Source organism: Capra hircus, chromosome 11 (assembly GCF_001704415.2).
Source record: "Capra hircus breed San Clemente chromosome 11, ASM170441v1, whole genome shotgun sequence".
Lineage (NCBI taxonomy): Eukaryota > Metazoa > Chordata > Mammalia > Artiodactyla > Bovidae > Capra > Capra hircus.
In genome coordinates this window covers 70,490,601-70,515,248 of record NC_030818.1, presented here as the reverse complement: position 1 = coordinate 70,515,248, position 24,648 = coordinate 70,490,601, and the positions used below count along the sequence as shown (strand labels likewise).

General features: G+C 45.9%; 1 protein-coding gene across 1 annotated transcript; it reads right to left on the bottom strand.

The window, feature by feature from the left end:
• On the bottom strand, positions 1,928–10,429 carry C11H2orf71 (chromosome 11 C2orf71 homolog). Its single transcript, XM_005687059.2, has 2 exons — positions 6,687–10,429; positions 1,928–2,105 (listed from the first exon to the last, which is right to left on the bottom strand). The coding sequence occupies exons 1-2, from the start codon at positions 10,427–10,429 to the stop codon at positions 1,928–1,930; spliced, it is 3,921 nt and encodes a 1,306-aa protein (XP_005687116.2).

The window sequence follows — 24,648 nt, the reverse complement described above, 5'->3', positions numbered from 1 at the left end:
AGGAAGCTGGCCTCGAAACCTCACACAGGGCAGGACCCCTTCTGACCAGTTCTTACCTCTAGACTGGATGGCTCCGCACTGCTCGCTTCCTGAAAGCTTGCCTATGGGGCCCAGCCCTCGGCAGCATGCTGCCAGCCTAACCGTGCAGGGAGATGGCCTGAACAAGTTTTATCCCTACCTCAAACAAGTTCCCTGAAGCTGGCTGCTCTCACACACTTACCCAGGTCCTGCCTGCTTGGGTGGCTTTAAACTGCCAGGGTTTCCTGCAGCCTGGGCAGTTCCCAGGATCCACCCTCCCGCCTGGGGTGTGACTCCGCCCCACCGTGGCCTGAGTTCTGCTCTGAGAATTAGAGCAGATACACAGAAACACGATCTCACGGTGGGCGTGCACAGACATTTCCCCACAGAGGGGCAAGTTGTGGCCCCTCGTGGTAGTCTAATCAACACTTTCCCGGATGCCTTGGAAGAGATGATCCCTGTCACCTCTGTCTGAGTATCTGAACAGGTCAAGGAGGGACTCCCTTATTCAGAGCTTCAGCCTGTCCGTGGGGGAGGTAGCTGAATTCTCAGGACCCAGTTTAACACGTTCTTGAGTCATGATCCACTTCAACAAGACAGGGCTTGAAGACTTTAATTTTTCCAAACTTAAAAAATCAGCTTTGCAGCAAAGGTGAAGGATTACCCCTTTGCTGTACCCTGTGGGTGAGAATTCTTGTCTTTTGACAACCCACTGTGCTGGCACTGAATCATCCAATTACTGCAAATTCTTTTCTAAACAGAAAGCACGCCACAGTCTCCAGTGGAAAAATTCCAAAAGCTGCCGCACATATCTAGCTCAATTGACACAAGCAGGGTTTTGGCATGAACGATGGCTCTTCACTTCAATTTCAACTCCAGCAGAAGGTCTGCAGATGACTGGGAATAAAGTTGGCTGAGAAACCCCTGTGGGAGATTGGTTGTGTGTGTGTGTGGGGTGTGTGTGTGTGTGCACATTTGCACCCCTTACCCACACGTCCTTCTGTGCTTCAGTCCTCGTAGGGCACAGAGAAAAGGCTGCCTTGTTTGGGAGGCTTGCTTGTACCCACTCAGTCTGAGAGGCATGTGGGTGAGTAGGACAGAGCATCTGAGACATGCTTAGCTGGAAGGGCAACAGGACTGCACCAATGGGCTGGATGCTTTGCTTCTGGGGCTTTGGAGTTGAGCTTGGAAAGCAGAAGAAGGAGGGTAGGTGGAGCTGTGTGTCTTAATCTCACCGCAGGCTTCTTATCTCTGGAGCAATCAGCTTCTCAACAGAGCTCATAATGGGTACTTGAATGCTGTGCCACTGTTTAACCTTAAAAAAGCTTTCTGTTTGTACAAGTAGGTGCATGCTTTAGCAAATGGAATGATGGGATAGTCAAGGGCAATGGAATGTTAAAAAAAAAAAAAAAAGTAATGAAAGATAATAGATTCTAGTGCCAGGCACACCTGTGCAATTTTTCCTGCTCTTCCTAGCTGGGTGAGCTCAGACAAGACACTTGGAGGGTGAGTAGGCGTGGGGGTACTTTGGTTTTCTTACTGCAAACTAGGAGATGCTGTCTGCTTCCTTCATTGTTGAGAGAATTAGACATTTGCATGAATACCTGGCTCATCAAGCATGCTGGAAATACATTTTCCTGCTAAATTAAGGCCAACACTTGAAGGATTAAAGAGTGTAATGGTGGAGTCCATGTTGATAGTTAATCTTCGACCCTCGAGGCAAACCAGGACCCAGGACTGCACACAGTAGCTGTTCAGAATTTAGCAGACCCCTCGGGCAGTGCCCCTTCCAGGCCTTTCCTGCATTTCAGCAGGAGTCTGGTTGGCCTAACCTCTCTGGGGCTAACGCTTGGCTGTCACCCTTGCTTTCTGGGGTGACTGACATCAGTGTCACCCAGTTGGCAGCCCGTCAGGTCACTTCCTTCTGCTGGGACTTGTCCTGGGCATGGCCCACGCTGGCCTCTCGCTGCAGCCCGTGGCCCAGCACACAGAGCTCTGGGGATGGCGCACCCCTGCCGCTGCCCTTCAGTTCTAGGCCACAGGGGCTGTTCCGTGGCTCTGTGTCCTTGGGGCTCTCCTCGCTGCCACTGCAGAGAGAAAGCATAGGTGCCAGTCAAACCCTCCTCGTTGCTTCTGGCCCCGCCCCTCTCCATTCTGTCTCTCTCTAGCCCTCCTGTCTGTGTCGCCCACAGACCTGGTGGGCCCTTGTGCCAGGCCTCTGCCTTTCCGTATCAGCTTTGCCTGCTGGTGCTGCCCTTGTGGGTGTCTCCTCTGGTGGGGCACATGGAAGCCACGCTCCTGGAGTTTCGGAGGACAGGCTGAGTCCTGGTTTTCCTGGGACAGTCAGATCCTGCAGCTCTGGACAAAACAGATCCCTCAAGAACTTGGGCTTTTATTCTGTTTTGTTTTAAAGTGTTAGTTGCTCAGTCGTGTCTGACTCTTTGCAACCCCATGGACTATAACCGGCCAGGCTCCTCTGTCCATGGGATTCTCCAGTTTAGAATGCTGGAGTGGGTTTCCATGCCCTCCTCTGGGGGATCTTCCTGACCCAGGAATCAAACCTGGATCTCCCACATCATAGGCAGATTCTCTACCATCTGAACCACCCCTTCTTATTCCATAAAGAGCTAGGCTTATCTAGTTAAATTAAAAATAAAAGCAACACCAACGATAACAGCAAAAACCAAAATAAAACAAATGCAAAAACAACCCGGCTTTGCTCTGCTGCCACCCTTTTCCTGAACTGGATAAAATGAAAACTGCTTGGCCCAGACCTGGCCTTTGAATAAAACAGAGCTTCCCAGCTGCTGAGTGCACAATGAAGGGGCTCTGAACAAAGAGGGCCACCCAGTGTGCTCTGGTGGCCAGAATGCAAGGTGGTCCCAAGCATGGAGCAAGCCTAGGCCAGATGGGGAACCAGCTCAGAGAGCCACCCTGGCCATGGGCAGCCAGGCTAGTCCCGCAACAATTGGAAGGTGGAGTCCGCTGTTTAGGTTCACGCCCTGGCCCTTCCACTTACTAGCTCTGTGACCTGAAGTGTGTTGATTAATTGCCTTGATTCTCAGTTTCCTTCTTCGTCAAAAGGAGGTAGTAATGATACCCATCTCACAGGACACTCAAAGGTTTCAATATTGGATGAAGCATGGAAAACTCTCCACACACTACCCAGCACACCACAGGCACTCAATGAGTAGTCAGCTGTCACTGGTGCTCTTTTGTAGCATGACCAGAAATTCACACCTGCAAGGGACCTGAAGGACCACTCTGTCATATGGCACCTGAGGTTCCAAGCCTCTCCGTCAGCTACCCCAGGGCCAGGACGAGACCCCCAACAGGACCTTCTTGACTATATTAGGAGTGTGCTCGGCTCTGCGTGCTTAGACTTACATGGGATATCCAACCAGCAGAGGACGAGTTTGAGTTTGGACCCTGACAAGATCAGGGTGGCAGGAATGGGGGTGAGCACTGGCATTGGCCGACATACATAATTTTCAGGTGGTGAGGAACCCACTCTGATCCTTAAAGCCAGTCTTATCTATGTCAGCCTCTGGCCCCATCATGAGTTCCTGCAGGACCCAGTGATGTGTGGGTAACAGCACCCACCTAACTGTTTGTTTTCCCTGTGCCCCTTTGGAGCAGGGGGAGGCATGACCCTTTGCTGCCCGTGGATGGGAGTGGCTACCAGGAACAGGAGGGGCAGGCCCAGGGGACAGGCTGTGGTGCCCAGCATCCGTGGATGCTGACACTGAGGTCTGACACAGGATTTGGTTCTAGCATTGTGTCTTCTCCACCCCCAGCCAGATCCTACATCTTCTTGAGGTTCAGGCCAGGAGGTCGATTTTTTTCAGTTGCTGTATGGCTGTGGTTGCACCTGTTCCCAGACCTGATGGGGAAGTAGGCTGCCCGGGTCTCTGGATCCAGGAAACATGGCTGCTGAGAGCCCCTGCCTGGCTAGTCCTATCCTGGCAGAGAGTAAAACACCGCGTTTGCATTTAGGGGAGCAAGTCTGGACACACTGAGACCTGGAGAGAGACAGCTGCCTCCATCAGAGGATTCAATACGTAACAGTTGAGGCTCAGTAACTGAGCGTCCTGGGGAAGCCTCCAAGGACTGTGCCCAATCCCTGGGCCCTGAGGTGGGGAAGGTATCAACACAATCATGTTTTCTGAAAAAGGGGCTCATGCCTAGCATGGGATAACAGATGGGAGATCAAAACCAGATGCAGGCCAGTGAGTCCTGCAAGCCTGCCTTGGCTGCAAGATACTATGGGTGGGGCTGCTTCTGCAAGTCCCTGCTTGGGGAAACAGCCTCTTCTGAGCAGTTCCTGGCTTTCTGGCACTGACTTGTTGCATGATCTTGGGGAAATCAGGCTCAGTTCCCTGACATTGTTTCCCATACGCAGGAGGGCAGAAAAAATGCTTGTCAGCTACAGAGCTGCAAACGCCCTGCTCTTAGAGCTGGTTAGCTTTTGCTCCCAGATGCCAACTTTACAAGGGTTGGGCGGGGAGTGTGTGGGGGTGTCTGGGGAAGGAGCGTTTTCCCACTACTTCCATCACATGCTCACAGTTGCACAGTCTGGAAGAGCTTGGAGGTGTGGTGTGACCAGGAGACAGCAACGGGTGTGAGTCACTCTGTGACCTTCCACGTGACCTTGGGAAGGCTCCTGTTTATGCATCTTCCTCTTCCTCCCTCTTTCAAGCTACAATCACTCCCCACCCCACCCCATCTCTCCGCATATTGAAATTCAGGACATAAAACAACCTTTTAGGCTCCCTATTCTGAGGCGAAGCCTGAGAGAATGGCAGTATTTTCTCCTTGAACAATTTTATGTTACTTTATTATTGCTCCTGCTGTTTTAAAATGTTAGTGTTTTTAATTAATGCCATTTTATCGTCCCTGTTCTCTCAAGCTCTTCTCCGGAAGGGCACAGTTTTAGAAATCTAATCACTGAGTAAGTAGCGAGTGTGAGGAATAATGCATTAACATTTATAGAGGTTCTCAGATGAAAGGTACTGTGTTGTAGGAAGCGCATTTTAGATTTCAGAAAAGAGCAACGTTACATTAAGATTCGTGCAAAAATAATCAATATTTCATTTCTTTCAAGTGGCTGGGGAAGTTTATATAACTATAATCACGCACAACTTTCCCGAGATAATATCTTTATTTAAAATTGACTGCCGAGTACTTTGTGAAAAATTACCATATACGCCTCAGCAGACTGTGAAGTCTGTAACACGTATCACTCTGGCAGAAATTAACTTCTGATTTACACAACCATGGGCACTGAAAAGATAGCAAGGACTGGTGCAGGCTGAGCTTTGTCTGATCTGATATCAAGACACATTGATAAAAGCTCCTCTTTAACCGACCTCAGATGTACATGTTTCTCCCCATGCCACAATTCAAGAAAAGATACATGTCCCTGTATATCCTGTAAAATGACCACATCACCATATGAGTCCTTTCAATGGCCAGGCAGTGGCTATACTTTGAGTCATGTCCTCTCACAGCCACCTGCCCAGGCCTGTCTGTGTGGCTGGGCCACGAACATGCCCATCAGCCGCCCTTCATGAAAAAGGCATACTTGGAACTCAGCCAGCCCAGGGCAGGCAGGGGGGCCCTTCTGCCTGCGTTCTTGAGCTCAGTGCTCATGGAAAGTCTTGTTCTTCCTCTACGAACTCTGAAAGGGGAGATGGAGAAGGAGGCAGGATTGGGGGTCCTCAGGAGTAAGAGGAAGCCTAACTTTTATACTCAATACCTCCAGGATCAGCCGTTCTTAAAGTGTGTCCCCTGGCTGCCTCCTAGACCTTTTCGAGGAAGGTGTTGTGTCCAAGTTGTCAAAACTGTGTCCATAATAATATTAAGATGTTATGTGCCTTTCCCACTCATTCTTTCATGAATGCAGAATGGAGTTTTCCAGACTACAGGATATGTGACATCACAACAGATTGCCTGCAGATGAAGTTCTGAGAACCCAGCTGTCTTTCTGTGAAGCCCACGCACTAAAGAGGTTTGCAAAACTTCAGAGGTTTGCAAAACTAAAAGACAGTGTCACTCTGCTCCCTCAATTTTTTTTGTTGCCAAAAAAATTGTTACTTTTCATTATATTATTTATGTTAACATAGAATGGGGCATTTTAAAAATTAATAAACACTCGACATCTCTCAACTTTACTTTGTAATGCAGTAGAAAGCGATAGATGCAGTGCACAAAGGCCTCTTGAGGGTCTCAGTTTTAAAGAGTTTAAAGAAATTCCTGGGACCCAAAGCACCTCCCGCTAAGATGCTGGTCTACTGATGTAAACCAGAAAGGACAGGAATCAAGCTGCTGGTTCCAGACAGGTAACCATGACTCAACTTTGGGGGCCAAGTCACTTCATCTCAGTCTCCCCACTTGCGAAATGAGGGGCATGTGTGGCTGGACCAGCCTGGTTGTTTTAAACTTTATTTGTATTACAGCAGAGCCTCTTGCAATGAAATCTTTCTTGGGAACCTGAAACGTGTAACAGATGAAAAATTGTTGCTTCAGGTTGGGGCACTGGGAGACTGGATATCTTGATACCCTTTTTCCAACTTGTTCTTCTCTTGGAGCACAGTTTGAAAACTACTGACCCAGATGATCCTAAGGGCCCCTCAGCTCTGTCCCCCAAACCACAGGACTCTCCTTACCTGCTCTGGCCATGCTGGGATTCACAAGCGCTGCTGGTGGCATCCGGGACAGGCAGGTGAAGGCGGACGCCCGGCCGGGGGTCAGAGGCTGACCTTCGGATGAAAGGTTGAGGGTTCAGGGCACACAGAGTTGTCCCTCGCTGTGAATCTGCCCTCATTCGTGTCCCTGAGCTGCCCCTCCAGCCTCCTGTGGGGGTCTCAAGAGGACTCCCAGCTTCAGGGGGCAGCGATGATGAGGTGAGTGGATGTACTGTTGAGATTGGTAGTTTAGCTTCAAACAGAGAGGAGGTGGCTGGGCAGAAAATGGAACGTGTGTTTCCAGATGCCATGGCTGCCCGACAGTCTTCAGAATCTTGCGTTTCCTTGGGCCGCTGACTGGGAGATGCTGGGGGAGAGGGGGAGGGGCCAGAGGCCAGGGAACTGGCTTCTGTGCACTGGGGAGGGGGACTGGAGATCTTGTGCTGAGCGAGCGGGCTTGCTGAGGGAGGGCTGGGCAGCTTGTGCTGGAGGGGAGGGGAAGCTCTTTTCTTCACTATTGGGGGGCTTAGCACCCTGGGACTCACTGGAGGGCTGAGGGGTGGGCTAGGGGACCCATGTACACAGGGTGCACTAGGCTGGGCAGATCTGTGAGTGGAGGGCAGGCCCGAGTGCCTCTTGTCCACTCTGGGCGTCCAGTGTGCCCTTGTGGGAGAGGCCTTCCTGACTAGCACAGGGCTTCGGCCTTGGGTCTGCCTTGGGGCCTCGGGAGAATGTGGTCCCCGCATCGGCCTGATCAGGCTGGATTCTGAGATCCTGTTCTGCCCGGATGTGTGGCTGGAATGGAGCCAGTGGATGACCTTCCGGGGAGGCTTGGAGAGGCCCGAGGCCCTGTCTGCCCGTACCTGACTCTGCGCCCTGCTGCCCTGCACCTCTGGGTTTCCGCTAGCTGCTGGTGGGTGGTTGAAGTCCAAGGCGAGCTTTCCGGTATTGCAGCTGCCCTTGCTGTTCCCTGGCTCTGCACTGCGGGCCCTGGTGAGGGTGGCGGTGCTCTTGCTGGGCAGCAAGTCAGTGGGGCTCATGGAGACTCTTAGCCTTGGGGAAGCCCACATTCTCCGGGCAGAGCCAGTCCCTCCCAGCCCTGGCACGTGGGTCCCTTCAAGGGGGCTCTCTGCCGCCTCGCCGCTCTCAGGGGGCTCCAGAGAAGTGAATGATTGGTCCATCAGAATTTCCAGAGGCGGCGGAGGGAGATCCTCTGGGTTCTCCTCTGTTTCCCAGTTAAGGTCCTCACTCTTGGCTGCTTCAGCTGTGAGCAGACGGGGAAAGGTAGGAACTAAGGGCCTCCAGCCTGGGCCCATCCTGAGAGATTCTCCATCCAATGCTGGAGAAATCCGAGGCTTTGGATACAATGGGGCCAGCCCTCTGTAAATAGGGAATCTGGGAGGCATGGTGGGGACCCCCCACTTCTTGGGGCAGGGGCTTGGCCCCGAGTCCCGGGAATCCCCTAGCGTCCTTAGACTCTCAGTGGGACTGAAGGTTTCAATGAGTTTCTTGACTGATGTTCTGGTGGGACAGCTCCTGATGGTCTGGTCCCTGACTGCTGGAGCCTCACCGGTCCTCTCACCCGGTGGGATGATGTTTGGGAGCCCCTCAGCTTTTCCCTGCCTGGGCTGTTCTCCCTCAGGGCGGGAGCAGCACTTCTGCAGGATGCTTTTGTCCTGACTTGGCAAAATGCTGAAGTTCTTGGTGAGGGATGACTTTAGCTTGCTGATGGTGCTGCTCGGGACCACCTGGCAGCGGTTGTCTGGCCTCAGCCTTGTAGCTCTGGGCTGCATGACTGGCTCTTGGCTCTGCCCCTGCCATTGGGAGCCCAGGCTGTAAAACGCCTCCAGCCTCTGGCTGAGGTCCCTCTGGACCCTCCGCAGCTCCTGGAGGGTGGGATCCTCTGTGTGGCTCTTCAGACACCCCTCAGACTGGGACCTCCTCTGCCTCGAGGGGGCCCTCCTGCTGCCGCTGGCCGTGCTGGGTCTCGGGGGCATCGTGGTCCTCTCCTCTTCCTCCATCCAGTCCTGGTGCTCCGAGGGCACAGGAACAAACTTGATCCTTTCACTGATTGCTTCCTTCATCTTCAGAACCATCTCCCGGGCCTGGGGGCTCCTGAGTCTCCGGGGGTGTGGCTGAAATGGGCTTTCAGCACTGGCAGGTGAGGACCGCGGCCTTGGATGGGAAGCGTTTTCCTGCCAGGTGCGTGGGCTTGTGCGGCTCCCTTCATCCTCCTCCTCCTCTGAGCTGCTGTCCTCACCTTCACTGAGGGATGGAGTGTCCATGCACCTGGAGCCTTTAGAAAGGTGTGCTTCACTGGAAGTCCCCATCCCAGGGGGACCACACGGAGTGCTTTGGCCCAGCCCCCAAGGCCTGGAGGCAGTATTTTCTGGGCCTGCAACGGAGGGCCAGGGGCTCCCTGATCCACCCTGCACTGCTGGATGAACCTTAGCTGTGAGAGGCCTTGAGAGTGGGCAGTCCTGGGGTCCGTCTAAACCCATCCGGAATGGACTTTGCTGCCAGGTGTGTCCTGACAGCCTGGCCTCCACTGTGGGTGAAATCGCCGGCCTCCACTCTGCAGCCTCTGGCACTAAGTCCCAGCTGGCTTGCTTGCCCAGCTTGTCTGCTAGCTGCACGGACTCATTGTCCACACCGATGCCACTGTCCTCAGAGCACAGGGGTAGATCCCATGCTTCAGGGTCGCTGTGGCTGCTCGCCAAGCTCTCCAGGTGCCCCAGAGCCCTGAGGAGGTGTTCATCTGCACCCCTTTTTGTGCTCAGCTTGTTCCCCAGGTGGGCTGCAGCGGCGTGGAGGTAGCTGCCAGAGCCCTCCAGGAGGCTGCTGGTGAGCAAAGCCACCGTGCCGCTGAGCTCCTGTAGCTTGCTGACTGTGTACTGCAGAAGCTGCTGCAGGAGATCTGGCTGCTCCTGGGCCTCTCCTTTCCTCAACGGCCAAGCCAGATCCTTCTGAACCTCCTGGAGGAGCTTGTCTCCATCCTTGGATATCTCCCCCAAGAGCTGGTTGACCTCATCGAAACACAGCATCAGGAAGCTGACCATGGGCTGTAGCAGCTCATGGGTCTGGGTGGCCCGATGGGTGATGCTCAGAACTGCTTCATATTTGGAGAGGCAGGCATGCAGATAGGTGTAAGTGCGCTGGTGGGCCTTCACCAGGGGGTCGGGGAAGTCCACCTTGTCTTCAGACTCGTGGGCAGCAAGGGTGGTTTGGCAGTAATGACCCTGCTTGCTCGACCTGTGACACTTTGGTCTCTTTGCCCATTTGGAAGTCTCCTGGGTATTACTTTCTTCACTCTCTTCCCCGGAAAAGGCTGCCCCTTGTGACCCATGGGAGCTCTGTCTCTTGAATGGAATGTCCGTAGCCATGCAGCTTTGTGATTTGTTCAGCTGGGATGGGGAGGTTTTTGTTTCTGGAATCAGTCTCTCCATATCTTTTGCTTTGCCTGCAGTGGGATCCCTGGTGAGCTGACAGAGACTGTCAGCCACGGTCTGGGTCCACCTGGGACTAGGCTGTTCTTCTGCCTGTTGTCCCTGTGATGAGCCCCCTCCAGGGTCATAGCAGGTGGAACTTTGAACCAGCAAAGGGAGGGAGCCTCTTTCACTGGCCCTCTGATGTCCTGGCAGAATTGCTTTGGGCTTTTTAAAAAACTGGATGCCACTCTTGGCAACACTGTTAACAAGATCACTGTGGGAAGGTGTGCATCCCATGATGTCAGCCTGTCATCATCTCCCACCTGCAACCCTCACAATTTTCAGAGAATCGTATTCAAAATAGGAACAGAAGGCAGTCTTACTAGTCCGTCCAGGCAATCTGCAGGCCAGAATCCTTTGAAGTCCAAGGTGCAGTGTCCTAGACTTGCAACCAGCTCTCTTCAGTTCCTTGGCCCCATCTTGCAGGGTAGTAATGCTGCTGTCCTGGTGATGTTCTAAGGTTTGAGCCCTCTGCTGCTAGTAAGCAAAAGGGCAGTTCTAAAGGACTTCAGTCTCGTGGATTAGGGGCCTCTGAGTGTTGCTCATGTCCTAACAGATGCGCATGGCAAGTGGAACTTTAAGCCTATTAGGTTAATCATGCCCCAGCCAGTCAGCACTCACAGTGTGTTCTAATATAGAACTTCTCAGCATTTACTATCTTGGGAAGCGGATTATTTTTGCACGTGCTTATGCTTTTAATTCTGCTCAGACGCCTGCCATAGGAAACTTAGAGAAACGAGCCATAATTGCAAAAGGCTCAGGAAGAGACACATTTGTGGAGAGGAAGTAAAGGGCTCACTGATGACAGATCCTTAAAGAGAAGTGACCTTCACAGTTTAATAAGGGCACAGCAAGCTCCAACCTGTTACTACCCCAAAGACCCCAAAACACACAATAGATGGGAACTGAAGTGATGCATTGCTGTTTGTGTGGCTTATAAAATAGACCACGACTTTCTAGTGCTGGTGAACATCTCTAAATAAGACAGGGAATAAAGAAGTTCAGGTGGCTTTCCTTTACACTAGAAAAGGAAGGTAGATTGCTTGGAGGCCTGGAGGGGAAGCAGAAAAACTCACCACCGGCTCAAGGCCAGTTACTGCAGACTATAGCGCTCAGGGAGGCAGTGCTCTCACAGGAAAACATTTTTTATTAAACCTTTCTCATAGGAAAAGAGAACAAACAAACTGTGGAAAATTCTTAAAGAGATGGAAATACCAGACCACCTGATCTGCTTCCTGAGAAATCTCTATGCAGGTCAAGAAGCAACAGTTAGAACTGTACATAGAACAACAGACTGGTTCCAAATTGGGAAAGGAGTACATCAAGTCTGTATATTGTCACTCTACTTTTTTAACTTATATGCAGAGTACATCATGAGAAACGCTGGGCTGGAGGAAGCACAAGCTGGAATCAAGATTGCCAGGAGAAATATCAATAACCTTAGGTATGCAGATGACACCACCCTTAGAAAGCAAAGAAGAACTGAAGAGTCTCTTGATGTGAAAGAAGAGAGTGAAAAAGTTGGCTTAAAACTCAACATTCAGAAACTAAGATCATGGCATCCTGTCCCATCACTTCATGACAAATAGATAGGGAAACAATGCAAACAGTGACAGACTTTATTTTCTTGGGCTCTAAAATCATGGCAGATGGTGATTGCAGCCATGAAATTAAAAGACGCTTGCTCCTTAGAAGGAAAGCTATGACCAACCTAGATAGCATATTCAAAAGCAGAGACATTACTTTGCCAACAAAGGTCCATCTAGTCAGAGCTATGGTTTTTTCAGTAGTCGTGTATGGATGTGAGAGATGGACTATAAAGAAAGCTGAGTGCCGAAGAATTGGTGCTTTTGAACTGTGGTGCTGGATAAGACTCTTGAGCGTCCCTCGGACTGCAAGGACATCCAACCAGTCAATCCTAAAGGAAATCAGTCCTGAATATTCTTTGGAAGAACTCATGCTGAAGCTGAAACTCCAATACTTTGGCCACTAGATGTGAAGAAATGACTCATTGGAAAAGAATCTGATGCTGGGAAAGACTGAAGGCGGGAGAACAAGGGGATGACAGAGATGGTTGGATGGCATCACTGACTCGATGGACATGAGTTTGAGTAAGCTCTGGGAGCTGGTGATAGACAAGGAAGCCTGGTGTGCTGCAGTCCATGGGGTCGCAAAGAGTCAGACACAACTGAGTGACTCAACTGAGCTGAACTGATAGGAAAAGAGGCTAATGTGGGGCAGTGGAGAGCAGTTATGAGTAGAACTTAAGGGGAAAATGTGTTTTCCTTTTCAACCCCAGCGTCTCAATCTGAGCCTGGTGCTCTTGCCCATAGCTAAGATAGCAGCTACCCATTTAAAAACTTCTTTAAAACTTTCTTTGCTGTCCATAGGGTTCACTTGTGGCTCAGCTGGTAAAGAATCTGCCTGAAATGCAGGAGACCTGGGTTTGATCCCTGGGTGGGGAAGATCCTCTAGAGAAGGAAAAGGCTACCCATTCCAGTATTCTGGCCTGGGGAATTCAGGCCTATACAGTCCATGGGGTCACGAAGAGTTGGACACAAAGGTCACAAAGAGCTGGAAAGAGTTGAGCAACTTTCACTTCACTTGCTGTCCATCAAGTGTAGAGCAGGCATTTGGAGTAGGAAGACTTGGGTTTAAATACTGACTATTTCTCCTTTAAGTTGGGGGAATTTCCACAAGTTATTTAACTTCCCTGGGGCACAATTCATCTCTGAAATGGAGATAGTGGCACCTACTTCATGGAGCTGTTGTGGGGATTAAGTTAATTAATGCGAGGTAAGTGCTTGGCACAGTGCCTTGCAAGTGGTAGGTACTCAAAAGAAAAGAAAAGAATTCCTTATTCCTCTCCCCCTGGCATCTAAGGCACTTATAATAATAAAAGTCATGAGAAAATTCACTAGTTTGCCCAGGACCAAGCCCCAGTCCCTTCGGGAGTTGTCTGGAAATAACTGCCTACTGAGGCTTGGGGTCCCAGATCAGGTTTCTGCCACTCTGCGTTTGTGCAGGCCCTTTGCTCAGCACACTGCTGCCTCAGGACTTCTCTGAGACCTCCTAGTGTCTTTTTCCTATTTTTAAGCACACAGTAATTCCCACCAACTGCAGGAGGGAGACAGGCTTTGATGTAATCATTTCAGATTTGGGGGTGTTCAGCTTGTTGACAATGTTTAATTTTCCTAATAGAAAAAAAAAGATTGCATGGAGCACCTCCTAAAGTTACTGAGAATGGAGTTACATTCTGCCTTTATTGCTTTCATTTTCTCTTACTGAGCACTGTACAACCAACAAAAATAACACTGTAGGTTTTAGGACTTAGGGATCCCTTTTTTGCCAGGAGCAAGCTGAAGACTGGCTACGAGGCTGTGAGCAGAGCCTGGTGTCTATCACAGCCCTATGCCCCAGAGTGCATAATTAATAAAGTTCTCCAATTTGTTTATTTGAAGCAAAACTCATGGGAAACACAAAGCTGACTCAGTGCCTGGGGGCGAACTGTGTTAGGCATCAAAACGTTGTTTCATTTGTCAGAGCCTCGGCTGGCCCAGTAAACAAGCATGCCAAGTGGGAAGAGTTCTCTCTCTTGCATTTAACACAGTGCCATGCTCATCTGAAGGGTTCTTTATATAAGTTCTTCTCCTCTTGGGCTTTTGCTTGAATCATCTTTGTGAAAACTTTTGATCTAAGTGGCTAAAATTATTTCCAAGCCAATGATCAAAATAAAAGTATTTGCCTGGAGGATCAGCTGTCAAATAGCTTTGTGTCTTATAGACAGGTTTTCTTGACTATTCCAAATAATTTAGGAAGCACTTTCTTCACTGCCTCTCATTTTTCATTAAGACTCACTTTTGTTTTTCTTCCTTTTCAAATTCGTGTTGCTTCAAATTAAAAAAAGGGAGAAGAATTGCTTTGAGTGGGAATGTAAAACAACCCAGTTACTTTGGAAAGCAGTTAAGCATACACCCACCTCCTGACCCATCATTTCTACTCCTAAGGATTTACCCAAGAGTGTTGAATGCCAAGGTCCACAAAAGAGACTGGTACAAGAATATTCCTATTAGCTTTATTCATAATAGCCTCAAATTGGAAACTATCCAACTGTCTGTTAATAGGGAAATACATAAATTTGGCGTTGGAATACTTGCCAACAATAAAAGGAACAAACTGTCGAATATGTAACAACATAAACTTAAAAATTAGTATGCTGAGTGAAAAGAAACCAGACGGGTCCACCAGAGGGAAGGCTACAGGGTTAGGGTTAGAAGCAACCCTCACCTAAGCAAAGTAGGGAGAAGCAGCTCTGGATTTGTTCTGCAACCTAAAGAAGTTCTCCAGGTTGCCCTTCCAAATCGTCTCTGTCTCTGATAGGGCCCTTTGGATTGACAGCTTGGCTGGTGGTCGTTGGTTTAAAGTCTGTCTCTGGGCAGAGACTTTCAGATGACCCTTAGTGTCATTTCACAGATGATTGATTTCCAAGGTCCCTTCTGACTCTAACAATTTTGTTGTTAAGACTGTGGTTCTGTAATAGTTTGGCCTTAACAGGAAACAAAGTATTTTCCTTCAGAGCAATAACGTAGAAGTCTGATTGCCATCCCTTCCTTACGAGTGGTCATTAGGAGATCCCTAATCTCAAACCCTGTAACATAGAAGCCCCCTCAATTGGTCCAGTCTTTTTGATCTGATTTCAGCTCAAATGATAGTACAAACATCAATCAGATTATACAATACTTTCACGCTCTTCCAAATTCTTAATGCAGGAGTTATTTATCATAGTATTTTTTAAATCAGAAAAAGATATTACTATTTAATCTGAAGACAATTCATGCACATAAATTAAACTTAAGAGATGAACAATCTTAGTGACTTTGAGAAGATGATGTTGATATTTATTGTCATGAGTGTTTCAGGCTCTGTTGCAAACACTTCACATATCTTCATTAATTATACTGTATGTAGCTCATGCTTCGGGAGGAGCAGGTTGAGAAAGTGAACATACACAAAATAGAGGTTAGCATTATCATCAGACAAGACCCCACACCAGGAAGAGAGGAAAGATTAAATTAAGCCTAGTGTCTCTGGGAGTTGGTCCCTGAGATGGTTGTAAAGGATACTCTGTACTGAAAAGTCCTTGATTCACTGGGTGAATGGATCCCTTCCTTTCTTCACTTCTGAGCTTTCTTCCACTTCTCAAGCCCAAGAAAAATCCCTAGCTTACTGCCTTTGACTTCTAGATCTCAGTCGCTCCTTCTATAACACAGGGATGGTGCAGGGGAAGGGCTCCTGCCTTTGAAGTCAGAATACAGCTCACGGGGGAGGAATTAATCAAGATTCTTCCTGTCAGATCACTGCTCACATGTTATTAGAAGAACCCTTTAGAAGAACCCTTAGAAAAATTGTGTTAACAAGCAGATAAGTTGTGGGACCACTTGTTAATTCCCAGTAGGGAAATAGCAGAATCTAATTTTTTGACTTGAAGAAACTAGTTGTTTACTTGTATATTTACTTTAAAACATATGTACCATGGGCCTTGGAAAGATCTTGGCTGCTAGTTGTACAAACTTCTCAAAATAGACTCTTTACTCTTGTTATTTTTGGTTTTGTGTATTTGGCACATTTGGGGAAAGACATCGGGTGATGACATGGATTCATGGTAATGTGGGTGAGGAGCCAGTCTCACGATTTCTCAGGGTTCGCAAAGCAAGTAGAGAGAGTTTTTGTAACATTGTAGCCTACTCTGTGCATTTTTCCTTATATTTAAATACTGTAATATTTTCTGAGCAATTGCCCTTGGACTGAGGAGCAGACAGCAGATTCAGTTCTCTCTCTCTCTTTTTAACGTTTACATTGTAAGAATGGCTTGTCTCTGCTGACTGGGGGATGAAACACCAACCACTGCGTATAACCTAGTCTGGGAAATTTCGTTCCTGTTCACTCACAACTTTTTTGAAAGCATTGCTTTTATAAATTTAGGATTATTAAGACAAAAACAGCCTCCTTCCAAACAGGCAAGTATGTATAGTAATGTTTAAGGGAGATTAATTATCCAAGGATAATTGGAGAACAAATAAGGCAGGTGGTAATTAAAATACTTGATATTTAAAAACTGAATCAGCTGAAACTTTGGATCTTGGACTTCTAGTCTCCAGAACCGTGGGAAAATAAATTTGTTACTAAGGCCATCCCATCTATCGTATATTGATATGGCAGCCTGATGAGACTAAAAGAGATTATTTTTTAAGAATGGTATATTTTTATTTATTATAGAAACTTGTATATGAATGTTCATAGCAGCACTATTCACTATAACACTATAGATAAAGGTGGAAACAATAGAAATGTCCATCAACTGATGAAGGAATAAGCAAAACGTGGTATAGCCATATAATGGAACATTATTCAGTCATAGGAAGAGTGAAGTGTTGATAACATTGTAACATGTTAAACCTTGAAAACACGCTAAGTGAAAGAAGCTAGATACAAAAGGTCATATTGGATTCCATTTACATGAAATATCCAGAATAGGCAAATCCATAGAAAGAGAAAGCAGATTAATGGTTGTCAGGGGCTGGGGTGAGGGGAGAATGGGAGTGACTGCTTAAGGGGTAAAGGGTTTCCTTTTGTGGTGATGAAAAGATTCTGGAACTAGAACTTAGTGATGGTTGCATTGACACTGTGAAGGTACTGAATGCCTGCATGGTACACTTTAAAGAGGTCGAAATGACAAATATTGTTTTATGTGCATTTTACCACAATGAGAGAGCAGTATACGCAAATGTAAACATTTAGAAAATACAGATAAGCTCAAAGGGAAATAAAAATGATTATCTATCTATCTATCCTTTTCAATAAAGGTAGATTCTGCTCTACTTACCATTTGGAACCTAGCTTATCTCTTACTGTATCATGAATTTATCCTCATATAATCAGGTATTCTTTACAGCACTTTTAATAGCTACACAATATTCCATTGAGTAGAGAAATGATAGCTTCTTTTGCCAGACTCTTACCATTAATAGGTTATTTCTATCGAAATATTCTTGAAATGTCCTTGTAGATAAATCCATGCTCACATTTGTGAGTATTTTCTCAGAATAAACTCTGAGATGTGGAACTGCATAGCCAAAGAACATAAATTTTAAAAAAATTGACTTTATTTTTTAGGACAGTTTTAAGTTTACTTGGAAACTGAGCAGAGTTTCCGTATATGCCCCTCCCCCCACCACTCCGTTTTCCCTGTTGTTAGTCTCTTACATTAGTGTGATACAGTTGTTATTAATTAAGGAACCAACATTGACACATGATTATAACTAAAATCCACACTTTATTCAGATTTCCTTAGTTTTTACCTGATGTTATTTTTCTGTTTCAGGATCCCATCCAGAGTACCACATCACAGTTAGTTATCACAACTTCTTAGGCTCCTCTTGACTGTAACAGTTTCTCAGACTCGCCTTATGTTTAGTGATCTTGCCAGTTAAGTCCTGGTCACCTTGCAGGCTGTCCCTCAGGTGAGCTCTATCTGATGTTTTTCTCATGGTTAGATAGGGGCTGTGGGGTTTTGAGAGGAAAATCACAGAGGTAATGTGCCTTTTTTGTTACATCACATCAAGGATATGTACTGGCAACATGATTTATGGCTACTGATGTTGACCTTGATGTTGACGACCATGATGTTGGTGTTGACCTGACCGATGCAGAGGGTGTCAGGTTGCTCAGTTGTAGTTATTCCCTCAAATTCTCTCTACTTTTTGGAAATATTCAGAGCAGTCACTTAGGGAGAAGGGAGTTATACTCCCCATGAATATAAATATTTTTTAAGGTTTTTGGTATAAATTGTGAAGTTATTTTTCAGAAACATTTTACCAATTAACATTCTCAGCAGCAGTGTGACTATGTGTCTACTTTACTGCAAATTTTCCAGCACGGGATATTATCCTTTAAAAAATATCTCCTTGAATTTAAAGAGGAAAAATGGCATCTCATTTTCATTTGCATTTATGAGTTTATTAGAGAGTTGGTATATTTTAAAAATTATATATTTTGTTGGCCATATTAACATTTTGACTGATCATATAAGTTGTCACATTGCCAGTAATTTTTTTTTTTAAGTTTTCTCTTTTCCTTTTAATTTTGTTTATGGTATTTTGGAGGGACACAGAAGTTTTCATTTCACATGATCAATTCTATCAGTCTTTTTCTTTATAATTTCTATCTCTGTTGTTATGTTTAGGAATGCTAACTTTATACTTCGTAAAATACCTGGACAAATTTATATTCAGGGAGTTATTATTATAGTGTTCTTTTTCTTTTATTATTGCTTATTTATTTACTTGTTTATTTATTTTTTGTTGCTTATTAATATTGTTTACTTATTGTTGGTTGCACTGGGTCTTTGCTGCTGTGTGTGGGCTTTCTCTAGTTGTGGCAAGCGCGGGCTAGTCTTCATTGAGGTGCACCTGCTTCTCATTGCAGGGGCTTCTCTTGTTGTGGAGTGAGCCTCCATAGTAGCACGTGGGCTCCAGTAGTTACGGCGTGTGGGCTTTAGTTGTGAAATCTTTCAAGATCAGGGATCAAACTCATGCCCCCTGCATTGGCAGATGGATTCTTTTCTTTTTAGGAAACATTTTTTTTTTTAAGTTGAGTTCCCATGAAATGGGAGGATGTGGCTTGACTAGATTGAGCTTTATTTCTGAAACAGCTAACAGTGGACACATTTCAAGATGGATAACTGTAACTCATGGCCTCTCATGAAGATTTCTGGGACTGGCTTTAATATTTTGAAGAATTCTCGAAATGGAAATGAACTGGCTGAGGTATGATACTAAGTCATTTGGGAGCTACTCAATGGCAAACAAAGGGGATGACTTGGAAAATGTGTATGTGAGCACTTAGTGAAAGATGAGCTTTGAAGTTCATGAGGATAAGAAGTGTGACTGTTAAGCGAGGATACTAGTTTGATCACCATGCTTCAGTAATTTACATATTTAAAAAAGCAGTCAGATGTGAAGAGAGGGGGACTTGGGGTGCTGGGGTGCTAGGGTAACCATAAACAGGTATTTCAATGAGCAGCTGTTTCCCCAAAATATGTTAAAAACAATCTCATTCAGAAATTTCTTCTCGGATCAATTTCAATCATAAAATAAAATTAATCTAATACTGTTAGTTGTACCTTACAAGGTAAAATAGTGAATGGAAATAAACCAGACTATACTGTGGCAGACTGGAATGTGGCATGTCAATGGATGTGCTCTTCTCTTTCCTTACACTCATCAGATTTCCTCCATGCATCTCACGGCCTCATCTGGAGGGTCCTGAGAGAAGAGGTACTTGCGTCCCCTCCCTGAACCACAGACTGAGGTTGGAGAGAGAGCAAGCCGGCAAGCCTTGGACAGAAGTGCTTAAAATCAGGTCGCCTCGTTGTGCTAGAGTAGGAATGGTGTGTAGTGTGAGGCGTGTGAGGTGCAAGAGGATGGAGACTTGCTCATTCCCATCTCCCATAAGTCAGAGTGGCATAAGAGGATACCCACAATATCCCAAAGGCTTCCATGTGGAGCAAACTGAGCTGAGAAAGAGACAGAGCCCGGGGCGTTGGCCCAGGATGAGGTATGAAAGCCAGGTGAGGATAGAGCTGTCCTCTTGATGTGTGTGTGTGTGTGAAGTCACTTCAGTCATGTCCGACTCTGTGTGACACTATGGACTGTAGCCTGCCAGGCTTCTCTGTCCATGGGATTCTCCAGGCAAGAATACCAGAGCAGGTTGCCATGCCCTGTTCCAGGGGATCTTCCTGACCCAGGGATTGAACCTGCCTCTCTTATGTCTCCTGCATTGGCAGGCGGGTTCTTTACCACTAACACCACCTGGGAAGCCTTTTAATGGAGAGGATTAAATGGGAGTCCCCTGGTGTCCCACAAACTACCCAAAGGAGCTTGAGTCACCTGCTGCAGCCAGAGCCAGACAGCATAGACTAAGAGTAAGAAACAGGCGCCGAAGGAGCTAAGATCAGGGAAGAGAAGCAGGCAGCAAGGATAAAAGAGAGGACATTTTCAACCTAATTTTAACTGAATTATAAACTTGAATTGACTACAGAATGACTGAATTCAAACAAACTTATCTGAGAGTAACTAGATTAAAATGTTCTCTGCTTTGAGGCAGAATGGAGACTCAAGGCAGAGATTACACTCAATTATAGGAGAATAGAGAAAATTACGTTTTTGCACACTCGAGTCAGTGACGGTGAAATTTGTACTGGCTCCAATCATTCCAGGCAGCCAGGTGTTAGTGAAGCCTCAAGAATAGATCACAGAATCATTATGGGCTGCGCTTCCAAGCTATTACCTCATCTGTGGCCACAGCGCAGAAGGTCCACACAATGTCTCGTCATCGGAAATCACGATGAAATCCTTTCAAATTTCTGTTCAAAATGTTCCCTTTATATTAGAAAGCAGAGCTAATGCTTGTTGGTGGAACAAGTACATTTTTTGAAGTTCTGAAGAGATTCAGTCCAGATTATAACCCTATGATTCTAAAAACAGGAGGTACGCAATTGCGGGTTGCTGTGAATATCTTCTTGAGTGTATCTTCTAGACCCACTGCCAAGACTCAGTGCTGAGTGGGGACTGGGGGGTTTGGGGGTGGGTGGGACAGGGCCTTAGGGTTCCCGCTTCTGAGGGATATTGGCAGGAACCTGGAGAGAGGGAGAAGAATGAGCCAGGGTATCGATTCTCCCATCTCCCTTTGGGAGAGTCTCCTCTGTTTCTTAGGCCTCTTCCTTGGTATGAAGTGAAGGGCCAGGCCATTCTGCCTCCTCTGCCATTGCTGCTGGACCTTCAGCGGTAGGTTAAGGGCCATAGCTGATGGCCTCTGGCCCTTTAAATCTGGTATCCGTAGCACCACAGGCAATGCCATTATTGTGTATTTGCTGCCTGTAGGGAAGCAGGCTGGTAGTACTCAAAGGAAGACTCCACCCCAGGGAGGCAAATCAAAGCCTGCCACCACCACCCAGGCTTTCTCCAATTGGAATCTGCATATGGGCCCAGGGGAGCCCATTATGAAAACACCTATTTCCATACGCTCCCAACCAACACTCTAAACAATTTGTGCTCTTGTTGAGGAAGCCCCATGAGAAATTGAAAATTTTTTTTCTGGGTGACGTTGAGAAGACCGTGACATGATTTGGGTAAGTTTCATCATGAAATGAATCTTGTGCCCACCTGGGCCTCTCTTGAAATCTCATTTCTGGTAAGGCACAGGTGAGTGTCCTGGACAAAGCACACTGTTATTTAATTTTCTAATTTAAATAAATTTATTTAGTTTTGGCCACACCTTGTGGCTTTGTTGTTCAGTTGCTAGGTCATCTCCAATTCTTTGCGACATCATGGATGGTAGCATGACAGATTCCTCTGTCCTAATTCCCAGAGCAGGGGTTGAACCTGGGCCCCGTGCAATGGAAGCGTGGAGTCCTAATCACTGGGCAACCCCGCATCTATTATTTTAGACAAATTAACAGGGATTTCAGTGATTGGACATAAACTATGAGGAAATTTAGACATGTTTTACAGAAACGCATCCTCTTTTATCATTGCATCAAAAAGTCAAAATGTTAGTTCAGTGCTAAAAACCTGAATGGAGTAGTAAAAAAGCTTCAAAATCCACCTTTTATTCCCTTTTTATAACTGATAAGCCAATATTAATGTATTATTTTTAATTAAAGTCCATAGTTTACATTAGAGTTAATTCTTTGTGTTGTACAGTCTATGAGTTTTGACAAATGCATAATGTTGTGTCTTCACCATTATAATACCATAAAAAATAATTTCACTGCTCTTAAAAATCCCCATGCCTCATCTATTTGTCCTTTCCTCCCTCCTTCCCCAGCCTCTGGCAATCAATGATCCTTTTACTGTCTCCAGTTTTGTCTTTTACAGTATGTCATATAGTTGAAATCACATATATCACTTTTTCAGACTAGCTTTTTTCACTTAACAATATACATTTAAGATTCCCCCAAATCTTTTTGTGGCTTGATAGCTCACTACATTTTATTGCTTAATGATATTTCATTGTACCACAATTTGTTTATCCATTCACTTATTGAAGGATGTCTTAGTTATTTCCAAGTTTTTATGAATAAAGCTGCTATAAACATTTATGTGTGTGTTCTGTATGGATGTGTGTTTTCAAGTCACTTGAGTGTGCACCTTGGGTGAGACTGCTGTATCATTTGATAACACTATACTTAGCTTCCTAAGAAGCTACCAAACTGTGTTTCAAAGTGGTTGTACCACTTTTCAGTCCCACCAGAAATGAATGAGGTTTCCAGATATTCCAAAGTCTTGCTAGAATTTGGTGGGTTTTAGGGGTTCTTTTAGGATCATTGGGATTCGATTTTCACATATATCTCAGGGCAGATATTTTGAACCCTTTGCTTCCCTGAGTCAGAATTACAGGCTCATTCCAGGGAGTGTTTCTAAAGAGAAACACTGTCTGGGGAAAAGCTACCAAAAGGGTCTGTAGCTTTTTCATTTGGTACAAGAATAGAATTTCATGTACACACATCAGGAAGAATGTAACTTGCTTGAGAGGTCAAAAATAGTGCCACAAGACCCCCCTGGGAAGTTGCCCTGCGTTCCCCAGGCCCCACTGCCTGGCTGCACTGAACTCACTCTCTGTCATCTCTGTCATTTGTGGCAGGCAGAGACCTCGGTGGGGTCTCTGAAGAGTGGGGAAAGCCAGGAGGCAAAAGCATGAAACCCATAGCTTGAGTCTCTTCTTACTACTAAGAGAAGAGCAGATAGGACATAAAATACAGTTGTTTGGTTTTTTTTTTCCTCTTCTTGGTCTGAGTTAACTTACAAGAGGCTGCTTATTCAGGTCACCAATAATGACCCTGCAGGGATTAAAAGCTTTTTTCACAGTGAAAGTACACATTCACATTCAGAATTTCAGTTAATAACTTCTCCACAGACATCATCTTCCTTCATAATGTCTTTCTGCATCCGACTCTTCCCACCCCTCTATTGCAGTTACCACCAGCTGCGTTCAGACTGCCTACCGGACTATAAAGGTGGCCACATGCTTGACCCCCTTGGCTGCATAGTCTCTCTCATAGTGACTCAGGTTCAAAATATTGAATCCATTCTTTTCCTTCATAAAGTCTTCTTCATTCTTTCTCTGAAGCATCTCTTCATTTTGATTCTCACCTTATCCCCAGCCTCCAGCACCTTACCGATAACTCTCCCATATATTATGCATCAAATCTAGGCTCTTTAACCGGGATCCAAGGGGTTTGCTCCAAAAACTTACAAGACCCATGCATTGCTCCTGTCTTTGGTCCACTGCTGCTCATGTGTATCCCTCTACCTGGCATTTTTCCTTCCTTCTTCCTCTAAAGAACATTGGAATTCTACCGCCTCTATCTAGGGTTGCCATTTCAAGCAAATAAAATGCCCAGATAACCAGGTAAATTAGAACTTCAGATAAATAACAAATAATTTTTTAAAAGTATAGTACATACTTACACTGAAAAAATTACTTGTTTATCTGAAATTCAAATTGAATTGGGCAACCTATGTTTTATCTGCTCACTCTACCACTATGGAAACTTCTTGTCACATGATCCAATTATCTTTTTTGTGGAGCTATTCTGTGTGACCTATGGGATCCTAGTTCCCTGACCAGGGATTGAACCCAGGCCCTTGGCAGTGAAAGCATGACATCTTAACCACTGAATCGCCAGGAAATTCCCCAATCCAGTTATCTCTGATCTCATTTTTTTGAGGTCTACAAACAACTAATCCAGTCTTTCATTACAAGCTATCTTGTATTATTGATTGTATACACAGAATTAATGCCTGTTGGTCAATTATTAAATACTAGGCATTGTGCTTAGTTCTTTTTATACAATAGCTTATTGAATTCTTAGAAGAAATATGTGATATAGTAGATACTACTCTGATGCCCATTTTACAAATGAGGAAGCTGAGTCTTTGAGAGGTTATTTTATTTGTTCAAGATCTCAAAACTAATAAAACTTCAACTTTCATTTGTCCATGGAGTGACCAACTTGTTCTGGTATCCCTGGTACTGTTCTGGCTTTAAAACAGAATGTGCCGTATCCCGGGAGCCCTCTTGGTTCCAGGGAAACCCTATATGTCTAACTTCAAAGCCTAGAATCCTATCCTCCTTCCTTTTTTTTTGAGAATTTTAATTTTTTGTCTAAGTTAGGCTATAATGTCCCTAATTTCAGGGTAGTATCTAATGGCATTTATAATACTTAGAATTATTTAGTACATGCTTGCCAGAGGAGAACCAGGAGCTCCCCTCACTTGTCATACCTCTTTTCTTGGGCCTCTTTGGATGGCAGGAGCTGAAGACTGTGTGGACCAGTGTGCTTGGAGATGCTCAGTCTCAGATGCCACTGAGATTTGTGCATAGCCAGTTGCCTT

Excerpts from the sequence above, each read along its gene's own strand:
- C11H2orf71 (XM_005687059.2), bottom strand. The coding sequence starts at position 10,429 with ATGGGATGCACACCTTCCCACAGTGATCTTGTTAACAGTGTTGCCAAG. Across the intron at positions 2,106-6,686 it reads TCCCAGCATGGCCAGAGCAG|TGGCAGCGAGGAGAGCCCCA; the intron begins GTAAGGAGAGTC and ends TTCTCTCTGCAG.